The sequence below is a fragment of the Branchiostoma floridae genome, chromosome 10 (assembly GCF_000003815.2).
Source record: "Branchiostoma floridae strain S238N-H82 chromosome 10, Bfl_VNyyK, whole genome shotgun sequence".
NCBI classification, from domain to species: domain Eukaryota; kingdom Metazoa; phylum Chordata; class Leptocardii; order Amphioxiformes; family Branchiostomatidae; genus Branchiostoma; species Branchiostoma floridae.
This window is the reverse complement of record NC_049988.1, coordinates 162740-181786: the sequence shown is the minus strand read 5'-3', so window position 1 is coordinate 181786 and position 19047 is coordinate 162740. Positions and strand designations below refer to the sequence as shown.

The window sequence follows — 19047 nt, the reverse complement described above, 5'->3', positions numbered from 1 at the left end:
CGGCATTTAGCGACCCAGTACAAAAAGAAATGGCCGGCAAAAGTGAATCATGAGCCCAAAAAAGGCCACAGACAGCCTGCTACGGAGGCTAGCAGCTTTCTCTTGAACTGATGGGGCTCCTTGTGTCAAAATCTATTGAATAACTGAAGAAAGGAACGACTGATTTACCTAGTATGCAGTTAGCTGAGACAGAGATGTACATAATGAAGTCCAAATTATGGAAAAAAAAGAAGTTAATTTGCAGATTCCTAAGGAAAATCTATATTTGCATTGTTTTTCATCATAGACCTCAAATACATGTAAAACATGTGGTTAATGGCAGGTGGAATATTAACAGATAGCAATTATGCAAATAGCCTCCTAATTTGTATAATTAATGTAAAAGTGCTATAATAATTCTTATAACCAGTAAATGATTGGACCTGTGTAAGTTAGTTAAATGTGCATATAACCAAGCATGGATTATGCAGATGTACAGAAATGGCCCCAAATCACAAAATTCACCATAATAAAGTAATGTGTGCAAAGGGCATGAATGGAGTCCTGTATACCATTTCATGGCGACACCAAATTTTAGGTCATTTAGATTAATTACTCTGTGACACTGGAGGGTAACCTTCAGTAACAGAGTACTGTAATCACTTTGTGCGTTGAGTGTTCGCACCTATATCTCTATGTTCCGTATGCCGCAATCGCATGTGGATTGGCATTTCGTCTGTACTCGGCTGGGAAATGATGCACGTTGTTTTTTTTTCGCCGTAGCTGTTTTTATTATGGATGTAATAATTTCAGTTTTCACCCCTACGCCGTCCGGTATAGTGGTTCAGGTCTTCCTTATGATTGTGCCTTAAGCCTTGTAGTAATTTGATACCGTCAAGCAGATGTTGTCCTCGTCGGAATATGCCATCTCGTTCGGGTTTTGCGTTTCCAATATTGAGGTTGGTTTGACATAGCATACTGTTAATATTTTGCCCGGTTGATAGCCATATGCATTTTATGGTTAGAACGTGTTTGATCCTTGGGATCATTTTTTTTTGCGGTAGCTGTTTTCATTATCGATGTAATAATTTGAGATGTCACCCCTATTCCCCTGGTATCGTAGACCAGCTGGCCTATAGACGCTGGGGTTTGGCAATTACTTATCTCCAAGCAGATATGGGGTTATGTTATTTCCACAGCTGTGATTGACCCACTTTTTAGAGTGGTGTGCGTCTCAAGTATCCATTGTGAAGCTGTGTTGTTGTTTCATTTGTGTCGTTCGATTGAGACTCTGACTTAGCTGTGTTTTAAATTTGGCAGTGATAGGTATGTTAGCTTTTAAGTACGTTTTTTGTATAAGTTGATGTGATGTGTCCTGTATGCGATTCACTACTATATAGGTGGGGTGGCCATGCTCTTAATCTGTCGGGTAGGAACGTGTCTTTTGTGACCGGAACACCGAAAGTAGAGGGAAATAGCAGGGACAAAAAGGGTATGATCATGGAGGGAAATTATATTTTGCACCAGGGATTGAAGGGTAGTTTTCATGAATGGAAATTATATATTTAGCATATACACAGAATTAAGCCATTGTCGGTGGGAACACAAACTTTAGGAAATAATTTGTGTACCTTATATTTGTAGGACTTGGAGGAGCGTGTGCGTTGTATACGACATAGGTTGAGTATGTTTCGTTCCGGCTCACCGAAAGAAAGGCGTTTTGATCAGGAACAGAAAGGGACTGTTATGAACGGTGATTATATTTGAACCATACACACAGATTGTTATGTCTGTACGTTTTGTGCTCGACCTGTGCTTCATTAACAAACCATTATTACGTCACAGAGTTTGTTACCTACGGTCACTTGTTTACATTTTTTTCTGAAAATGGTCATAAAATCCCAATTTTAACCATTTGAACTGATGTATGAAAATATGAAAATTTCAGGTCATTTGGATAAAAGAAACTAGACACAGAAGCCCAAAATATTTCTCATCTAAAAATGCCCCAAAGTGCCATCAAACAAATTCTGGGCAGAACTTGTGATGACTCCTCATCTATTTTTGTTTAGAATGCATGTGTGCAAAATATGGTTATTTTAGACACATTTGCACATTTTTTCAGATATGCTGCTGGACTATGATAGGCGAAAAACTGTGTTCTGTTACCTCAATAACAGCAATATACTATTGGCTCCGTCTCAAAGGCGTCGGCAAAAACACTTCACAGAAAACAAAACATTTCTATTGCAGTTCTGCAGTGGACTAATAGGTGGCGTGTGATACTACTTCCGACTGTGAAGATGACACTGGTCACTGTCAATTTTGGTTGCTTGATTGTCAGTACTAGTACAGTGGCGTGATATTATGCTGAAGTCTTGCACTTGAAAAAGGTAACGTTAGAACGATGTATCCAGTAGCATTCCTATCGTGAGTTGCAGCTCGTCAGTTAGAATCAACTAACGTTGCATTTTGGGATGTAGACATGCAACAAGTTACCAAATTATTCCCATGGTGAAGTTGGGGAGGGGGGCTGATATGAAAAATGCTTGCACAACGCGAGAAAATTTAGCAAATAATCAACGTTTAGGTCAATGGGCATGTTGTTTTATTCAAGTATCAAATTTGATGACGTTTTATTGAAGTTATCATCATTGATATGGATTTTCGATATATGTTATGTTGATAACCATTGGATCCAAAGGATCCATATGTACCAGGAGTGAAAGTGAGAGGAGGTGACCAATAGCTCAGCCTACTACTAGTAATATGGTATAACCTGAGCAGCTTAGCAAGTATACAAAAGTAACGGGTTCCGCACTGGTGTTCCAGTGCTGAATCAATGGGTGGAATCGGCCTCAGCACTGATTTTCCAGTGCTGAAGAAACGTCAGCACTGGTTTTCCAGTGCTGAACGGCCTTGTTCGAGTGCTGAAGCTCCCTCAGCACTGAAATTCCAGTGCTGAACCCAATGCGAGCACTGGATTTCCAGTGCTGAACTTCTCCGAGCACTGGTTTTCCAGTGCTCAACTGCCGTCAGCACTCGGGTACCAGTGCTGAACTCGCGGCAGAGGTCATTCAGCACTGGTTACCCAGTGCTGAAACCGCTGTCATCACTGGAACCGAGTGCTGATATACAAAAGTAACGGGTTCAGCACTGTATTTACCAGTGCTCGGGAACTTTTCAGCACTGGAAGACCAGTGCTGTAAAAACTTCAGCTCTGGGCTTCCAGTGCTGACGTTTATAAAGCACTGGAACGTTCCAGTGCTGAACGTAATATTCGTGTACTAGTAGCATGCGTCCGTACGGCTGTCTGAGTTATTTCCTTTAGACTTAGGTATATCTATGCGTGTTATTTAATCTCCAAGCAGATCTTGCGTAGCACTAGCTTTTACTAGCTTTAGACTAGAGTAGACACTTGTGATATTGTTAATTGTGTATACAGTTAATGGCACTCACGTTTCTTTTCTTTTGGTCAATTGATACAAAAATTTTAAATCAACAAATCACATATTCTATACTTGTGGCAAAGTAGTGTCTTTTTAGTCAGAGGTAGACAACTAACAGTTGGTCTATCTGTGTGGTAAAGAGATCGCTTGTTTTTTTTTTACAAAGAATAGGTAGTTACAGGTGGACGACACATTCTGCTTGTGCGGCAAAGTAGCATCATTTAAAAAACAATAGGTAATCAGAGTTAGACAACTAACAGTTGGTCTATCTGTGTGGTAAAGAGATCGCTTGTTTTTTTTTTTTTAAAGAATAGGTAGTTACAGGTGGACGACACATTCTGCTTGTGCGGCAAAGTAGCATCATTTAAAAAACAATAGGTAGTCAGAGTTAGACATCTAACAGTTGGTCTATCTGTGTGGTAAAGAGATCGCTTGTTTGTTTTTTACAAAGAATAGGTAGTTACAGGTGGACGACACATTCTGCTTGTGCGACAAAGAAGCATCATTTAAAAAACATTGTATAATACAGTTGTCCATTTATATTTTGTTACAGAATGTAAGTTCTTTTCACCAACTTTATACATTTTATACTCGGTTTCCAGTGCATAATATTTGTCAGCACTGGATTTCCAGAGCTGAAATGTCCTCAGCACTGGAAATCCAGTGCTGATTGTAGTCTCAGCACTCGGTTTCCAGTGCTGACAGGAGGGCTTCGAGTGCTGAAGCTGCATCAGCACTGGATTTCCAGTGCTGACGCCGGCTCAGCACTGGACTTTCAGTGCTGACGACCACTTCAGCACTGGTGTTCCAGTGCTGACAGAGGAGACCGTTACTTTTGTATATTTGCAGCAGCTTATATTTTATGTTAAGTTTTTTATTTTATGGCCCGTCTGTTGTTTGAGTTTGATACAGGTCTACAATTTGTTCTAAAAATATTCCAAGCCTGCATGCCCATTTGCATACTAGTAGAGCATAATTGGCAGTTCTAAGGCCCACTTCAAACAGACAACACTTATAGTCGTGCGACTGTTATTGACTATTCGTTGTGGGCAACGGTTGTCTTTAGACATGAGTTCAGAGTATTGCGGACACCCGCGGCGCAGGATTCCACTGCGGTGCGTGCGTGCGTGACCCACAGTGACCTCTTGCTTGCAAATTAAAAATGGCGGGAGAATTCTTCATTTTCGTCATGCAGCAGATTACTATTCTTTTGCTTGCAAACAAACATTGTCCCAAACAAAGAATGACACAGAGACGGGAAAATCTGGAATTAAACCCAGCGTTCGTGGCCGTCGGTGGTATTACAGATTACTACTAGCAAGGAGGTTTCTTTAACCTCCTTGCTACTAGTATCATGAAGGATGTAGCCACTGGTGGCGGGGCATTGCGCTGAAACAGGCAGTTTCTGATGACAAAAATATGTTTCCATTACTGACTGCATGTATATTTACGGAGAAAAATGCCCTTTCAAATAGAAAAAAACATGCTGAAGGCTTATTAGCATATGATCCAGTCCCGTCGCCGGCGACAATTTTTCTTTAGACATGTGAGGAATAGTCGCAGACCCCCCGCTGAAGGATCGCGCGACTGGGTCCGAGGTGGTCGCACGATGATTCCATAAAAACCCTCGCACGACCACTTTAATTCAATGTAGAGTGTAATCCACCATTTGAATTCTACGTAAAGTGTTGCATGTATCTACCCCAATTTAGAGGGTAATTGATGAATTTTGCGTATAGCGTACTCTATAGAATATGTCCAACACTTTCCTTAAATCACATCTGTCTCTTTTTGTTATCCTCCCCTTCTACACATTGGAACAGTCTGCCCCCCAACTAAAAATTGTTAGTGCTGCCTCTGCTCTCAAAGTCAAATGAATTCAGTGTAATACTATACTAGTAGTAACTAATACGTAGCAAGCCCTCAGAATATATCCTTGCTAGAACCCTGTAGAAACAGGACCTGCATCTTTTGTAAGATGTAATCAGGCCTTTTTAGTCATACTTTAGTCATGATTACTGACCCCTCCCCCCATGCAGGCCCTCTTAAAACCCGGTCTTAGCAACATGATTTGTTACAGTCACAATGAAGACACTGAAACTACCACACTGATTTTTTTCCTCTAATATTTCTTTATTCATCTTAAGAAACTGCTGGGTGGTCCTTTCAGTCAGGTGCAGACTGATTTCAAAAGGAGCCCAACATACAAAAGAAATAAATAACAATGTAAAGAAATGCAAATAAATGATAATCAACTAATAATTGACAACGTTACATATCTTCAAAAGACTCAAAAGGGTCACTAAGATAAATCAATATTTATCATGGCAACTAAATGGTAATGTTAATTGATAACTCAAAATAAACAAAAATACATAGGTAGTGATTTGCCATCATCAACACCTACTCTCCGAGCAGAGGTTGACTCGCCGAGATATAGTTACGTAGTAGTAGTAGGGAAATTTACAGGCACGCTCCTCTTACTATATCTTCCCGACTCAACCTCTGCTTGGAGAGTAGTCAACACTTTTTAAATCTGTGGATGAAGATTGCGTCAAGTCAGGATTTAACTGGTTAAAGGTTGTACAAATGTGTGCTGTGAATAACCAATAACTTAAGGATGTCCCATTGTGTTTCCAGATGCTGATACAGTCAAGCTGTGATGGCCTTCATTAATCCCTCTGACTCTGAGATGTCCAGAACACTCAAATGTGAGAAACATGCGTCAAGTCTTCTTAAAGGCTTCCAAAGTCTACAAGAGGAAGGACAACTGTGTGACTTGGAGCTACGTCTTGGAACATCTCAGCTAGCTAGTGACTGTAAAAAGTATCCTGTCCACAAAGTCCTCCTGGCAACCTCCTGTGATTCAGTCCTGGCGCAGTTCAAGAGCTTACAGAAAGGGGGTGCTATGCCATGTGGGAACGTCTTGCCCAAGGTTTTGTCCACCTTCTTGGGTTACGTTTACTCGGGTACAATCTTAGTACATGCTGAGCTTGTCTCGGCACTAGTCTCAGTTGCCGATGAATTTGGATGCAAGTTTTTCAAGAACTTGTGCATGCAGTTGTTGAAGAGAGTAACAAGCAGAAGGGAAGGGACGGCAGTTTCCAGAGAAGATTGGACGTTCTCTGTCATCAAAAGGCAAGAAATGTACCTATTGCAGAAGCAAGACAACCTGGTAGGAAAGGACTCCTACAAGAAGGTCTCAGAAGCATGTGAAACAACTGAAGCAAATGGAGAAGTTGGGTTAGCTGCAGTACCAGGGATAACTGATAGGAGGATATACATCAGGAATGAGTACCACACTAAGGAAGTAGTGAGGAGACTACAGGAGTTCCAGTCTGATGAGAGTATGTGTGACGTCGTGCTAGAAACAGATGGCGTACTGTTCTCAGCGCATCGTGCTGTCCTGGCGACGTGTAGCGACTATTTTCGAGCCATGTTCACAGGTATATTTGTATACTATCTTTTGCACCAGGGAGAGCATGTCAAATCGTTATGCAAAAAGCATCCATACACTTTCCCAAATGCTGAGTGCTCTCTCTATATGTCAAATCGTTATGCAAAAAGCATCCATACACTTTCCCAAATGCTGAGTGCTCTCTGAGTCTCTATAAGCATAGAAGTTGAAGTCTTTTGTATGACTGCTGAATGCAAGCAGAACACTCTACCTACTCAGCCATTGCACCGGTTTCAATTTTAAGTTAGCTTGACAAGCTATATTGACAAAAAGTACAGGGACTATTGTATGGTCAAATTTAAACTTTAAAAACCAAGACAGAATACAGATACAGATGCTTATTCTTTAATTCTATGTACAAAAATTACTTTTCATTATTTAGGCAACATTTTCAATTTCTTCCTAATGTTACTACAATTGCTTCTTTGCAAATGGTTTGTTTAAAGCTTAAGTTAACGGTTATCAATTATTTTTTTCACACTGCTAGTTGGAATGCGTGAGTGTGCAGAGGACCACGTGGTGCTACATGACATCAGTGCGGTGGGCTTGGACGCCGTGGTGAGGTACATGTACACCGGGAAGGTACAGTTGTCTCCGGAAACCCTGGAAATGGTGCTGGAAGTTGCACACATTCTGCTGGTCAGCAATGGTGAGTTGTTGGGGAGGTTTTCAATGAGATTATGTTAGTGTCGTGTTGGTGTAACAGGGCTCGAAATACTTTATCCGCAAGGTAACCTATATTCGTTGTTTTTAAAAACAGGGTATTTAGGGATATCAAGTCGACGACGTGCTTCAAACTGCAATATTTTCAAAACATCACAGTTTAAAACCACCGTCCATTGAGTAAATGTCCTTACATGTACCTACCCTGTTCAGAGAAACAACGAATATAGGTTACCACACGGATAAAGGTGAATTAGCATTATGTACAAGCAGGGCTCGAAATTCATTTTTTGGATTAGGTGCACTGGTGCACCCAACTTAGAAAATTGGGTGCACCAAAAAAATTTTGGGTGCACCACATTATCTTTCTAACACTTAGATGTCAAGAATATAGTGTTTCATAGTATACTGATATCTTTACATACATAAAACTATGGAAAAATTTGGGTGCACCTGTGCACCCACAGAAAAAAATTGGGTGCACAGCTCCAATTTTGGGTGCACCTGGGTGCACAAATACCCAGTATTTCAAGCCCTGACAAGTGTGAATGGTCCTTACACTGTGCACATGAAAAGTTTCAGATCTGCTTTTCTGTCCTGCAGTGATAGACCTGTGCTGTGAGTACCTCATCCTGACCATGTCAGCACAGAACTGCCTCCTGGCGCTACAGCTGGCCTATCGCTACTCCCTCTCACGTGTGGAGATCGCAGCCGACGACTTCATCCTCAAAAACATCCCGCAAGTTTCTCAGTCACCCCAATTCAAGGTCATTACTAAAATAGAGGAGATTCCTTTAAAGCTAAGGGCACAACCCGTCATACGTGCAATTTCTCCTTACGTCTTTTTGGAGGCCAGGTCCGCCACATATTTCTGAAAACGTGGGGAATGACTGGCAAGAGCAGGGAGGGAGTACGTCAACACAGCAACACAAAGTTTTGCCTGCAAATTAAGTTCTCTATGGCGTGTCTACGTGCTACGAAATCCGTCAGATTCCCTACGAGTTCGTACAGAGGCGGTACTTACCACTAACGGATCTAAAAAGATTGCCCACGTTTTGGCACAGCACGCTCCAAAATTCTGGATTCCCTACGAGTTCGTACGGAGGTGGCACTTATCACTTACGGATCTCAAAAGATTGCCCACGTTTTGGCACAGCACGCTCCAAAATTCCGGATTCCCTACGAGTTCGTACAGAGGCCGTACTTACCACTAACGGATCTCAAAAGATTGCTCACGTTTTGGCATGACATTGTAGACACCACGTATTTCATACGGCGGGTTGTTTAGGTAATATTACTACTAAAGCATATAGTAAGTGCTAAGTGATTGCGCTACTTTGCCATATGGATCAAATTAATAGACAAGACAAGTTTTGGGCTGTTCATTGTATGTATCTAATAGTATGAGCCATTATACATTGCAACTGCCTTTGGTGTAACACATATCAGCTTTGCAGGCAGGTTTTGTTTTGGTGTAAGTAATTTGGGAAAATTGTATTTGGGGCCCTTATGTTAGATTGAATGTAGGAAAGGTGTTTCGTATATTGTATGTCTTCAAGTCATGTATTGTCTACCACCATGTGTCAAGATGGAAGTACATTTGCCTATGCCTTAATTATTGCTTTGAATACACTGTGATATGAAAAGGTAAGTTTAATTTATGTTTTTCTGTTCCTGTAGAATGAATGTTCTGGTATTGGCTTTAGTTTTGATATTACAGTGAAACCTATCTGAGCAACCACCTAGCGCAGGCAACCACCTGCCGTCAGAGGACACATTGAAACAGTGCTGTCCATTTTTACATCGTTAAGACCCCCTCCCAAGCAACCACCTGTCTTCCCCAACCAATGTGTGTGCTCTATTATTTTGTGATTGTTAATGTTAGTTAGTATCACATGTAACGTTATTTACATAAGCCAGGATCACCATACATGCATCGATCATCCGACCATCGATGTCAGACCATCAACCAACTTGTTGGATTAGGAACCACCTGTCCTCAGCAACCATTTTTTCTTGGTCCCTAGAGTGGTTGCTCAGTAGCCTGGGTACCATCCTATTTCTACCGGGGCTCCTTACACTAAAAAGGGAAGTGAGTGTAAGGAGCCCCGGTAGAAATAGGATGGTACCCAGGCTAGTTGCTCAGGACAGGTTTGACTGTAACAAGTTTGTTGTTTAATTTGCAGGACCTGACCTGTGAGGAGCTGTGCCTGTACCTGGAGAGTGACCGCCTGGAAGTGACCAGTGAAGTGGACGCCTTCTGTGCGGCCGCCACCTGGATCAACCATGACCCTGAAACTAGAGTGACCTTGGCAGGTCAGCCCAATTTGTTACTTAAAAGCCAAGTTTCAACACTCAATCTTTGGACTTTAGGACAATTGTGGAATATAGAACTGATTTTCTTCAAACAACAATAATATTTTCATTGTTTGAAGGATGCAACCGTAAGTATTATTATTATGCTGCAAGAAAAAAAAAATACATTCAACATACAGATACCATTTGTACTGTGTATGTGTATGGGCAAGAACTTCCAAATAAACTTCATTGTTATCAAGTATGATAGATAAATGAAGTAGAACAATTTTAGAAGAGAAACATTTTATATTTCTGACTCCAATGTGAATTATGACATTTCTCCAGCTTTTCCTGATTGCATGCATTCTTACAAATGTGTATATCTCCCTGCATGCCATTATAGATTGAATGCAGTTATAGCAACTTGGATGTGCCTTCTGCATGCACAATTATACAGCAATACTGAAATCTGGGCTACAGGTAAGAATTGCATCTGATTTTCTTATTTCATTTTTTGGGAGTTGCAGCTCCATTTTGTTATCGTGTGTTGAGACTGTTGTGTATTGCTAACTTATATTATGCTTATATTATATAGTGAGGTGACACACCCCAGTTTGTTGTGGGTTTTAACTGTGTGTGTAGATCCACACTTTTAAATTGTTCAGTAAAGTGGGAATTGTGATGATTACTGTAAATGCAAAAATGTTCCGGTGGATTAATGTTCGCGGTTTTCTTGAAACCACCAGGAACATTTTTCTATCATGGTATTAGACTGCAGTCGATGGTTTTACCTTGAACTTAAACCACTGCGAAAAGTCCCTTTTCCCGCTACCGCGAAATTAAATCCCCGCAAACTTAAATGCATTTACAGTATTATTCTAGGTTAATGCACTTAGGCAGGACATTCCATTAGACTCTTAAACGCCAGTCTCTTTTGTACATTGTACGAGGCAATCTAGTCTTCGGATTACCATCTTGTACTTGAAATTGTGTGTTTAGATTAAACCAGTTCTCTCTCTGTCTGTCTCGCTCTTATGTCTATGTTTAACTTTTGCCCTGACAGGACGTGTCATGCATAACATCCGCTTCCCTCTGATGTCGCTGTCAGACTTGGTACGGGACGTCCGTGCTGTCAAGTTCATGAGGACAGATGTGGACTGCAGAAACTTGGTCATGGAGGCGACAAAGTTTGTTTACTTTCTAGTTTGTTCTTTCATTTTTTTTTATAGTTTTGCATGTGCCCATACCCTCCATGACTATAAAAGATTTTTAAAATGTGCAAGTGCTGTTTGTAACTATTAACCTAATGAAAATCTAGTATATACAATTAAATGCAACATTTTGTCATCAACTGCAAATCAGCATGTAACACTAGTTCACCTTTATCCGCAACTGTAACCTATATCCGTTCTTTTTAAGTATGTAAGGATATCAAGTCGACGAATGTGGTTTCAAAATGCAATATCTTGATATTGAAACCATTGTCAACTTGATATCCCTAGAAACTGTTTTAATCAACACATTCGGATATTGGTCACCCCGCAATTAAAGGTGAACTAACATTAGACAGCAAGATCCATCAGGAGCCAGCATGATGAAGTAAATCTATGCCCTTTGCTAGTAGCCAAAGAAAAAAGTCTACAGTAGGTTTGGCAGGATTTTGCTAGGGATGGTATGGTGTCTGGAAATACAACATTTTATTCCTAGGCCATAAAGAAATTTGGGATTATATATTAAGACTTATGAATGAAGCCTTTTTTTGTACTGCGAAAGGGAATGTAAGGGGCCGTATAACCATGTCGTGTGTAAGCACGTCGACTGATGATGATGATGATATTGTATAGGTACCATCGCTACCCTGATGAGCAGTTTACGATGCAGTCATCGCGGACACAAGTACGCTCAGTGAAATGGATGTTAGTGATTCTGGGTGGGAATGTCATGGACCAGGGGGCAAGTCGAGAGGTAAGTAATCATTATGATAATGTCATTGACTGTGAGCTTAGTGTATCACTTTTGAACAAGTATTGTCCTACTCAGTACTTGCTATATAAGCTCTTGGTATTGGATTTAATGGGGTTGAGATTATTAAGGTTGGTGGGTTTGAATCCATTGCCAAAAATATTTTGCCTAAATCCCAGGAAAGGCACTTGAGGACAATTGAACACAATCTAGTCTAAATACTAGGGGTGATCAAAAAGTTCTGAGTCACACCAAGAAATTAAGTGCATTACTCATATTTTGTGGAAGTAATTTAACTGTAATATCCAACACAAAAATTGGACTAAATTTTTGACTGAACAGCACCAGTCTTTTTCAAGGAATAAACAATCCACTGCTGTCGTGACGTCACATTATGCAGATAGAACAAGTGACTCAGTAAGCAGTGGATCATAAGTTGCAGGAAGTCTATGGCGCCCACCGTCTCTGTTCAGGGATGGTTGTAAACCTCTGATGTAGATTTAAATTTTGGTACATATTTAGTATAAAGCCATTTGCGAATGTCTACGGAAATTCAGAAGCCTGCCTCTTGTTTTCTGCCAAACAGATGTTTTACTTGGAGAAGTCGTCCCCAGAAACACCATGGAAGGAGGATGCTGTGTTGCCATGGCAACAGGTGCAGGACCTTCCGTACTCTGGGAAACTGAACCACGCTGTCGCTGTCGTGGACAACTTCCTGTACTTAGCAGGAGGTGAGTCTGGAGGGAAGTTTGGGCCACCACAATCCTATAGACTAAGGATTTGTTCTCATTCTTTTTCAGAAATTTGATGGAGCAGGTTATCTAGTGTCCGTATCCCCTGTAATGTCTGTACCCCTGTATCATTTGTGCCCCTGAAGTATTATTTGCTGACCATTATTGCTAATTGAAACAAATTTGAGACTTTCAACAGTTGTAGCCTAAAGAGGGCTCTATTGCAATAAACTAAAACACAGGTCACTTAGTAGTTCAAGGTACAAACGTTAATTTGTTCATTTTTGCATTGTGCGTAATACATGATGAACATCATTCTGTATTTTACTGGTTTGAATTTACGTTTAAAAATTTGTGTTACTTTCCAATTTATTTGATTTCTCTCTCATGTTTTTTTCTTGTATTTGCAATTTTTTTATTCATTTTTGATTTTCTCTATACCCAGGTTATGACAAGAAGATGAGACTGCACAAGTCATTTTGTCGTTACGACCCCCGGAGCGACACGTGGACTGACCTGCGTTCGATGCGGCACGCCAGGAGCGACTTTTGTCTGGTGGCTGTGGACAAAGTACTGTTCGCTGTGGGAGGCTGGAATGGTGAAGAGATAGACTTTACTGTGGAAAAGTACTGTACTAAGGTAAAATACTCACCTGAATCTTGTACTAGTGTTGATCTTTTGATAGTCCTTCTGTGCAATATGTCTATTTCTATTTTAGATTTACCACGTTTGTGGAAGGATTGACATAACAGGTGACTATCACCGTTTCAAGATGTCAACCCAGAGACCAGTCTGTAGGTTTCATCCACTCACACCGGAAAGGTCCCCTACTCTTTTCGATAAGATAAGTGCGGCGAGTTCTTAAACGTGCTTGGGGTATGACTCTCCCAAACCTGGGACCTCCATGTAACGTCTTATCCGAGGGACGGCCATTGCCAAAGCTAGGTACTCATTTTCACCTGAGTAAAGTGAGGAAAGTCGTGTAAATGCCTTTCCCAAGAGCACAAGATCGGTGACACGGCAGGGTTCAAACTCGAGACCTCTCGTTCCCAAATTAAACACGCTGTCGCTGCACCACACGATCTGACAAACATCCTTAATATATAACATTGATATTGTACTACTTATTTTTTATTCTCTTCCAGAAAAATGTTTGGAAGTACACAGAAACTCTAGACTGCGGACTGACGGGCCACGCTTGCTGTTGCCACGACAACAAGATTTACCTCAGCGGAGGACGCACAGTGGCGCGAGGGCGGAGCGGCTTCTGGCTTTACGATCCCGAGTCTGGCGTGACCTCTCTGAACTCGCTAAGACATGGGAGAGCCAATCACGCAATGGCAGAAGTTAAGGGAGGGTTCATTGTTCTTGGAGGGGATGATGGGTCAAGTACTGTCCCTCAAGTGGAAGTGTATAGTTTTGAAGGGGTAAGTAACAGTGACTTCCTGTTGTTACCATCAAGTTCTTGTGTGTGCGCGTGTGTGACTGTGTATTTGTGTGTGTGTGTTTGTGTGACTGTGTGTTTGTGTGTGTGTGTGTGTGTGTGTGTGTGACTGTGTGTTTGTGTGTGTGTGTTTGTGTGCATGCTTGTGTGTTTGTGTGACTGTGTGTATGTGTTTGTGTGACTGTGTGTGTGTGTGTTTGTGTGCGTTTGTGCGTGTGTGTGTTTGTTTGTTTGTTTGTTTGTGTGTGTGTGTGTGTGTGTGTGTGCATTCTTGTATGTGTGACTGGTACATTTGTATATCAGATTCTCTAGATCTGTAATACTTGTAATTACATCTAGGTCCACATGATCTTTGGTATTTGGGTATGTACATCCAATAATACAACCATGACAAATTAGGGTGCAACCTGATGGTTCTTGCTACCTTCAGGGTTTAAATTTTGTAGTGCTCTGAGTCCATGTTGTTTATTTGTTTGATACAAATGTGCAGCATCACTCTGATTTGTCGGACAGTGCAGGGGGGCCAGGGTTCTAGCCAGCGTCTGTACTTCTAATTCTGTCCTTTGATTGAATTTTGTAGCTGGTGATGGACAAAAAGTTTGTACATTCCATCCTCTAGGCTGACAAAAATCAGCATGTAATTTAGATGTTCATTGAACCAAGCTGTCAGTTTATCAATATTTGCCTCACAAAATAGAGGAAATAGCGGACTGCTGTTACAAAATAGAAAGAATGTAAATGAAAAAATCACTCGGTGTGTGTAATGATACAACATGGGTTTTGATTTTCTTTTTACCCACATAGGAGTCGTGGTCAGTTGTGACCACATGGCCTCTTGTCCAGTGCAGGTTTGGACATCACGTCCTGGACAGGACACTGTACATGTGTGGTGGATATGACTACCGGACATCCTCATACACAGACATGGTGCAGGCTCTGGACTTGGACAGGTCAGGATGAAACAGCATAGGAAATAACAAGATTACAGTATTCATTATAATCACAAGACATATAAGGCCACAGCAAGTAAATTTTATGGATGACATCCTCTGCAGACGGCAAAAATGGTGAGATAGGGTGAAATTAAGAACAAGATGGGTTGAAAAAAACAAGATGGCTAAATTTCCCAAATATACACACTAAACTTAAAAAAAAAGAATTGAAGCGACGAAACATGATATGACAGCCTACAAGACATTCATTTCTGTATTTAAAACCTGTACTAGTGTAGTAAAGGTGACACTGGTGTGGTAGACTGGTATCACTTACCAACATGGCAACAATACTCTTGGCTTCCATATTAGGGCCACTTTTACAACTAACTAAATTTGTAGTTTCACTTCTATAACAGTTGGCTAGTGTCACTTCTACAAGTACAACCATTAGCCTACAACACAACATATTTGTAGTAACATATTTGCCCATTTTGGTACTTTCTTGTCATGTTGACCATCTCCGAACCAAAAAAAAATCTTTTTTTTTCCTGAAATCAGGCGAAAATTAATGCGCGCGCTGATGTCATCCATAAAATTTACTTGCCGTGGCCTAAGAGTGGAACGCACGCAATATGTTCTGGAAACCCAGAGGTAACACCGTATTAAGCCATGAAAAACAGGACCTCCAGTCGACATCCCGTCACAGGGATATCTGGAATGGAAGCATTAGGTACTGATTTTACTCCTGAGTCATCATCATTATCAGTCACTGCATTCAGCTTCTATAGACTTTGGAAAGTCCTATAGATGCATTCAGTCTCTCTTCATCCTTTTCTACTGTGCTTTGCATCCTCAAGCTTCCTTAGCTCCTGGAGTTTCTTTGCTGTTGTAGGAAGGGTTCGGCCTCTGTGCTTAATAGGTCTGCTTTCAACAAGCTAAGCAATTGCAAGTTGACATAGTGTCTTCCCTTTTTATTTTTATTTATTGATCTTTAGGGTAGTCCCTTCAGTTAACGTAGTAACTGATTTCCAAGGGAGCCCTATATACATGTTCGCACACAGGCCTCGAAATACTTTTTTTAGCCAGGTTGCCCAGGCGGCAACCTGAATCAAAAACCAACTTGCGCCATCAGCATTTCAGGTTGCGCCACTTCTAAGTTGTTACTTTCTCCAAATTAGCTACTTATCATTATCTGTAAAAACAGTTCATTTCAGTTGAAGAAATATAGCACACAAAAAAAGATGCAGGGCAAATTAGCGCACTTTTCTCAATAAACAACATCCATTTACCGATCTTTTGAAAATAAAGACTGCAAGCCAACAAAAATAATATCTCAAAGAACCGTGAAAAAAACGCGACCTCCGTTGAACAGTGCCGACCGTGCGCCCCTCCCCAGTATAGTCATCGTCACACTAGCTGTTTTTCCCGCATTCCACAGACAGTATTGTCCCAAGCAAAACAAAAACCTTCAAAATAAGCCTATACATGTACTTATTGGCAAGGACGTTAGGCAGTCGATGAGTTTTCGTATTTACATTGTCAAAGTTTCATGCCTTGCTGCGTGATTTTTCCCGTGAACACAGCGTTGGGTCATCAGATATTCCACCAATAGCAGCGCCCAGGCGCGCTACGTCACGCCGAAATGGCCAATGGGGTATGACTCTCGCGATTCACGAGATGTGAGTTAGTGCCAGATTTTGCGCAAGACTTGAAGGTAGATTTAAAATGGCGGCTCTACAGCGGCCGAAATCCGCAAATTTTGAACTTTGAGCGAAGTTTCCGGCGGAAAATTAGGGCTTACCAAAGGCGTTTATCCCCCAAACAGGGTCTGTAACTTACGGATCGTTTTGTTTACCCAAAAAATCAAGTTGCGCCGTGCGCAACCTGACTTTCTGAACAACTTGCGCACAGAGAAAACTACTTGCGCGGAGGGGGTGGGCAAGTGGTTAATTCGAGCCCTGGCACATGTTCGGACAACGACGGGTTATACCGCCCCTTACGGGTGAATGATGTAGATCACCATGTGGCTGATACAAGACAGAGGTCGCCAGGCCTCCATCCGGGTGATTTGAAGTGAATCACCAACTTCCGACAGAAGGATTTGCACCAACGCACACCGCACCATCGCACGTGTGTTTTTTTTTGTTTTTTTTTTCTTTTACTCAATGGTCACCACCTAACAAGGCCTGAAGGCCACTTAAAGATTACGGGTTACATGATTGGAAAAAATATTGTTGGCAACAATTTCAAGCAGTTTGACAAATTTTCCATGTCAGCAACTCTTCGCCCTAGGTCAGAAACATCATGATTGAGACCAGCCCAATTGCTCACTATGAGTGAGGACTGACTGACCCAATAGGCGAAGCAGGGGTTACGAGGGCTGCTCGGGAGATTCCCTACCCCTATTTTGGCCGGAATGGTTTGATCCGCTCAGGTGGATGTTCGCACATGTGGCGGGTTCTTTAACGTGCATAGGGTATGGCTCTCCCCATACACGGAGCATTTAACGTCCTATCCGAGGGACGACTCATTTTTCACTTGAGTAAAGTGAGGAAAGTCGTGTAAAGTGCCTTTCCCAAGGGCACAAGACCGGCAACACGGCAGGCGGATTCGAACCGGCGACCTCTCGGTCACGGGCCGAATACACTACCACTGTGCTACGCGGCCACACATACCCTTGAGTGCCTTGAATCTGTTGGAACCAAGTAGTATGGCAGATTCAAAGGCTTTTTGTGCAGGTGTGTCTTGTGGCATCTTGAGGATGTGTCCAACCAATTTTACAATATTACATGTTCACCTGAGTCATGTGAAGAAATTGCCATTAAGTGCAATTCCCAAGAACAGTAAAATCACTGTACCAGCAGGTTCTGACATGGCCAATGTTTCAATGGTTAAATTGATTATCTATTCTTTCAATGCATAATTGTACCAATGATGATTGCATTATATTTGCTTGTTTACTAATCTGTTTGTTTGTTTGTTTGTTTTCTCCCCAGATATGAGATGTGGGACTGGAGGATTGTGGGAAGGCTCCCATACAAGTATGATGGGATAGCTGCTACATCTTTGCTGTTTCCTGAACATTTTAAGAAGGAAAATTTACTCATGGCAAAAAAACTCATGGAGTTGAAAAAAGTATAGGACATCTCAGTACTGTCACATGTTTTGTTTGTGTTGATGTGTCATCTTAATTGACACAAAAAAATGCAGCGAAGTTTGTAAGGTCTATAGCAACTACATTGTATACATACTAAGTCTGGGTAGCAAATGGGTAGTAGTTTGCTCAGATTTTTGATTTTCTATATATTTTACTCTATATATGTGGCTTCACTGGTATTCTGCTTTGGAACTTCGACATCACTAATGTCTGGAATATTTTATACTCAGCCCACCAGTCACAAGCCACTTGAAATAACTGCTGTATTCGAACAAGTGTTTGGCCGATTGCTCTACACTCATTAACTGATGTCACCACCAAAAGATTTGTATACAGTTCCAAAGAGGGATATTAGAAGCAAACATACATGTACAACATGTAGGAGCAAACTACTTCCCAGATGGTCCCAATATATAGACTACATGTACATACAGTTACTGTAGTATCATCATCATCATCATCATCACTGTAGTATATAAAATGTTGACTGAAATGTATCATTCACATTTCTCAGCTACACTTAAGGTCTAAACGTTCTATATACCTACTTGTATATCTACATTTGTATATCACAGTAAGAGATTTGGTTGTTCAAATATGTAACATTTTTTTTGTGAGGCTAAGGAGTTGTGCATGTGTTAGTAATTTAGATCCAAAAGTTCTTGTTAGGGGATCAATTGTTACTGTAAGTTTTAGGAACATATCCTTTCATGGTAAAACGTCTGCTGTAGCTTCAGATAGAGACGTCCATCAGATAGGTCCCGTGTTTGATGTTAGCTACACTTTGAGCACGTAAAAAAAACTGAGTGGATGAACTACATGTAACTCTAGTTCACCTTTATCCGCGAGGAGACCTTTATCTGTCGTCTTTAAAAACTGCACATTTAGGAGTAATAAGTCTGCTGACTGTGGTTTCAAATTTGCAATATTTTCAAAATGTTCCGATTTTAAACCACCGTCCGTTGACTTCAT

General features: G+C 41.1%; 1 protein-coding gene across 1 annotated transcript; it reads left to right on the top strand.

The window, feature by feature from the left end:
* Nucleotides 1-2283: 2283 nt before the first annotated feature.
* LOC118424631 (kelch-like protein 26) lies at nucleotides 2284-18981 on the top strand. The gene is made up of 12 exons (XM_035833285.1): nucleotides 2284-2372; nucleotides 6069-6874; nucleotides 7373-7534; nucleotides 8152-8315; nucleotides 9735-9864; nucleotides 10910-11033; nucleotides 11691-11811; nucleotides 12395-12539; nucleotides 12985-13178; nucleotides 13685-13966; nucleotides 14788-14933; nucleotides 17915-18981. Exons 2-12 carry the CDS (start codon nucleotides 6091-6093, stop codon nucleotides 18057-18059), a joined length of 2397 nt encoding a protein of 798 aa, XP_035689178.1. The 5' UTR covers nucleotides 2284-2372; nucleotides 6069-6090; the 3' UTR covers nucleotides 18060-18981.
* Nucleotides 18982-19047: the final 66 nt, after the last annotated feature.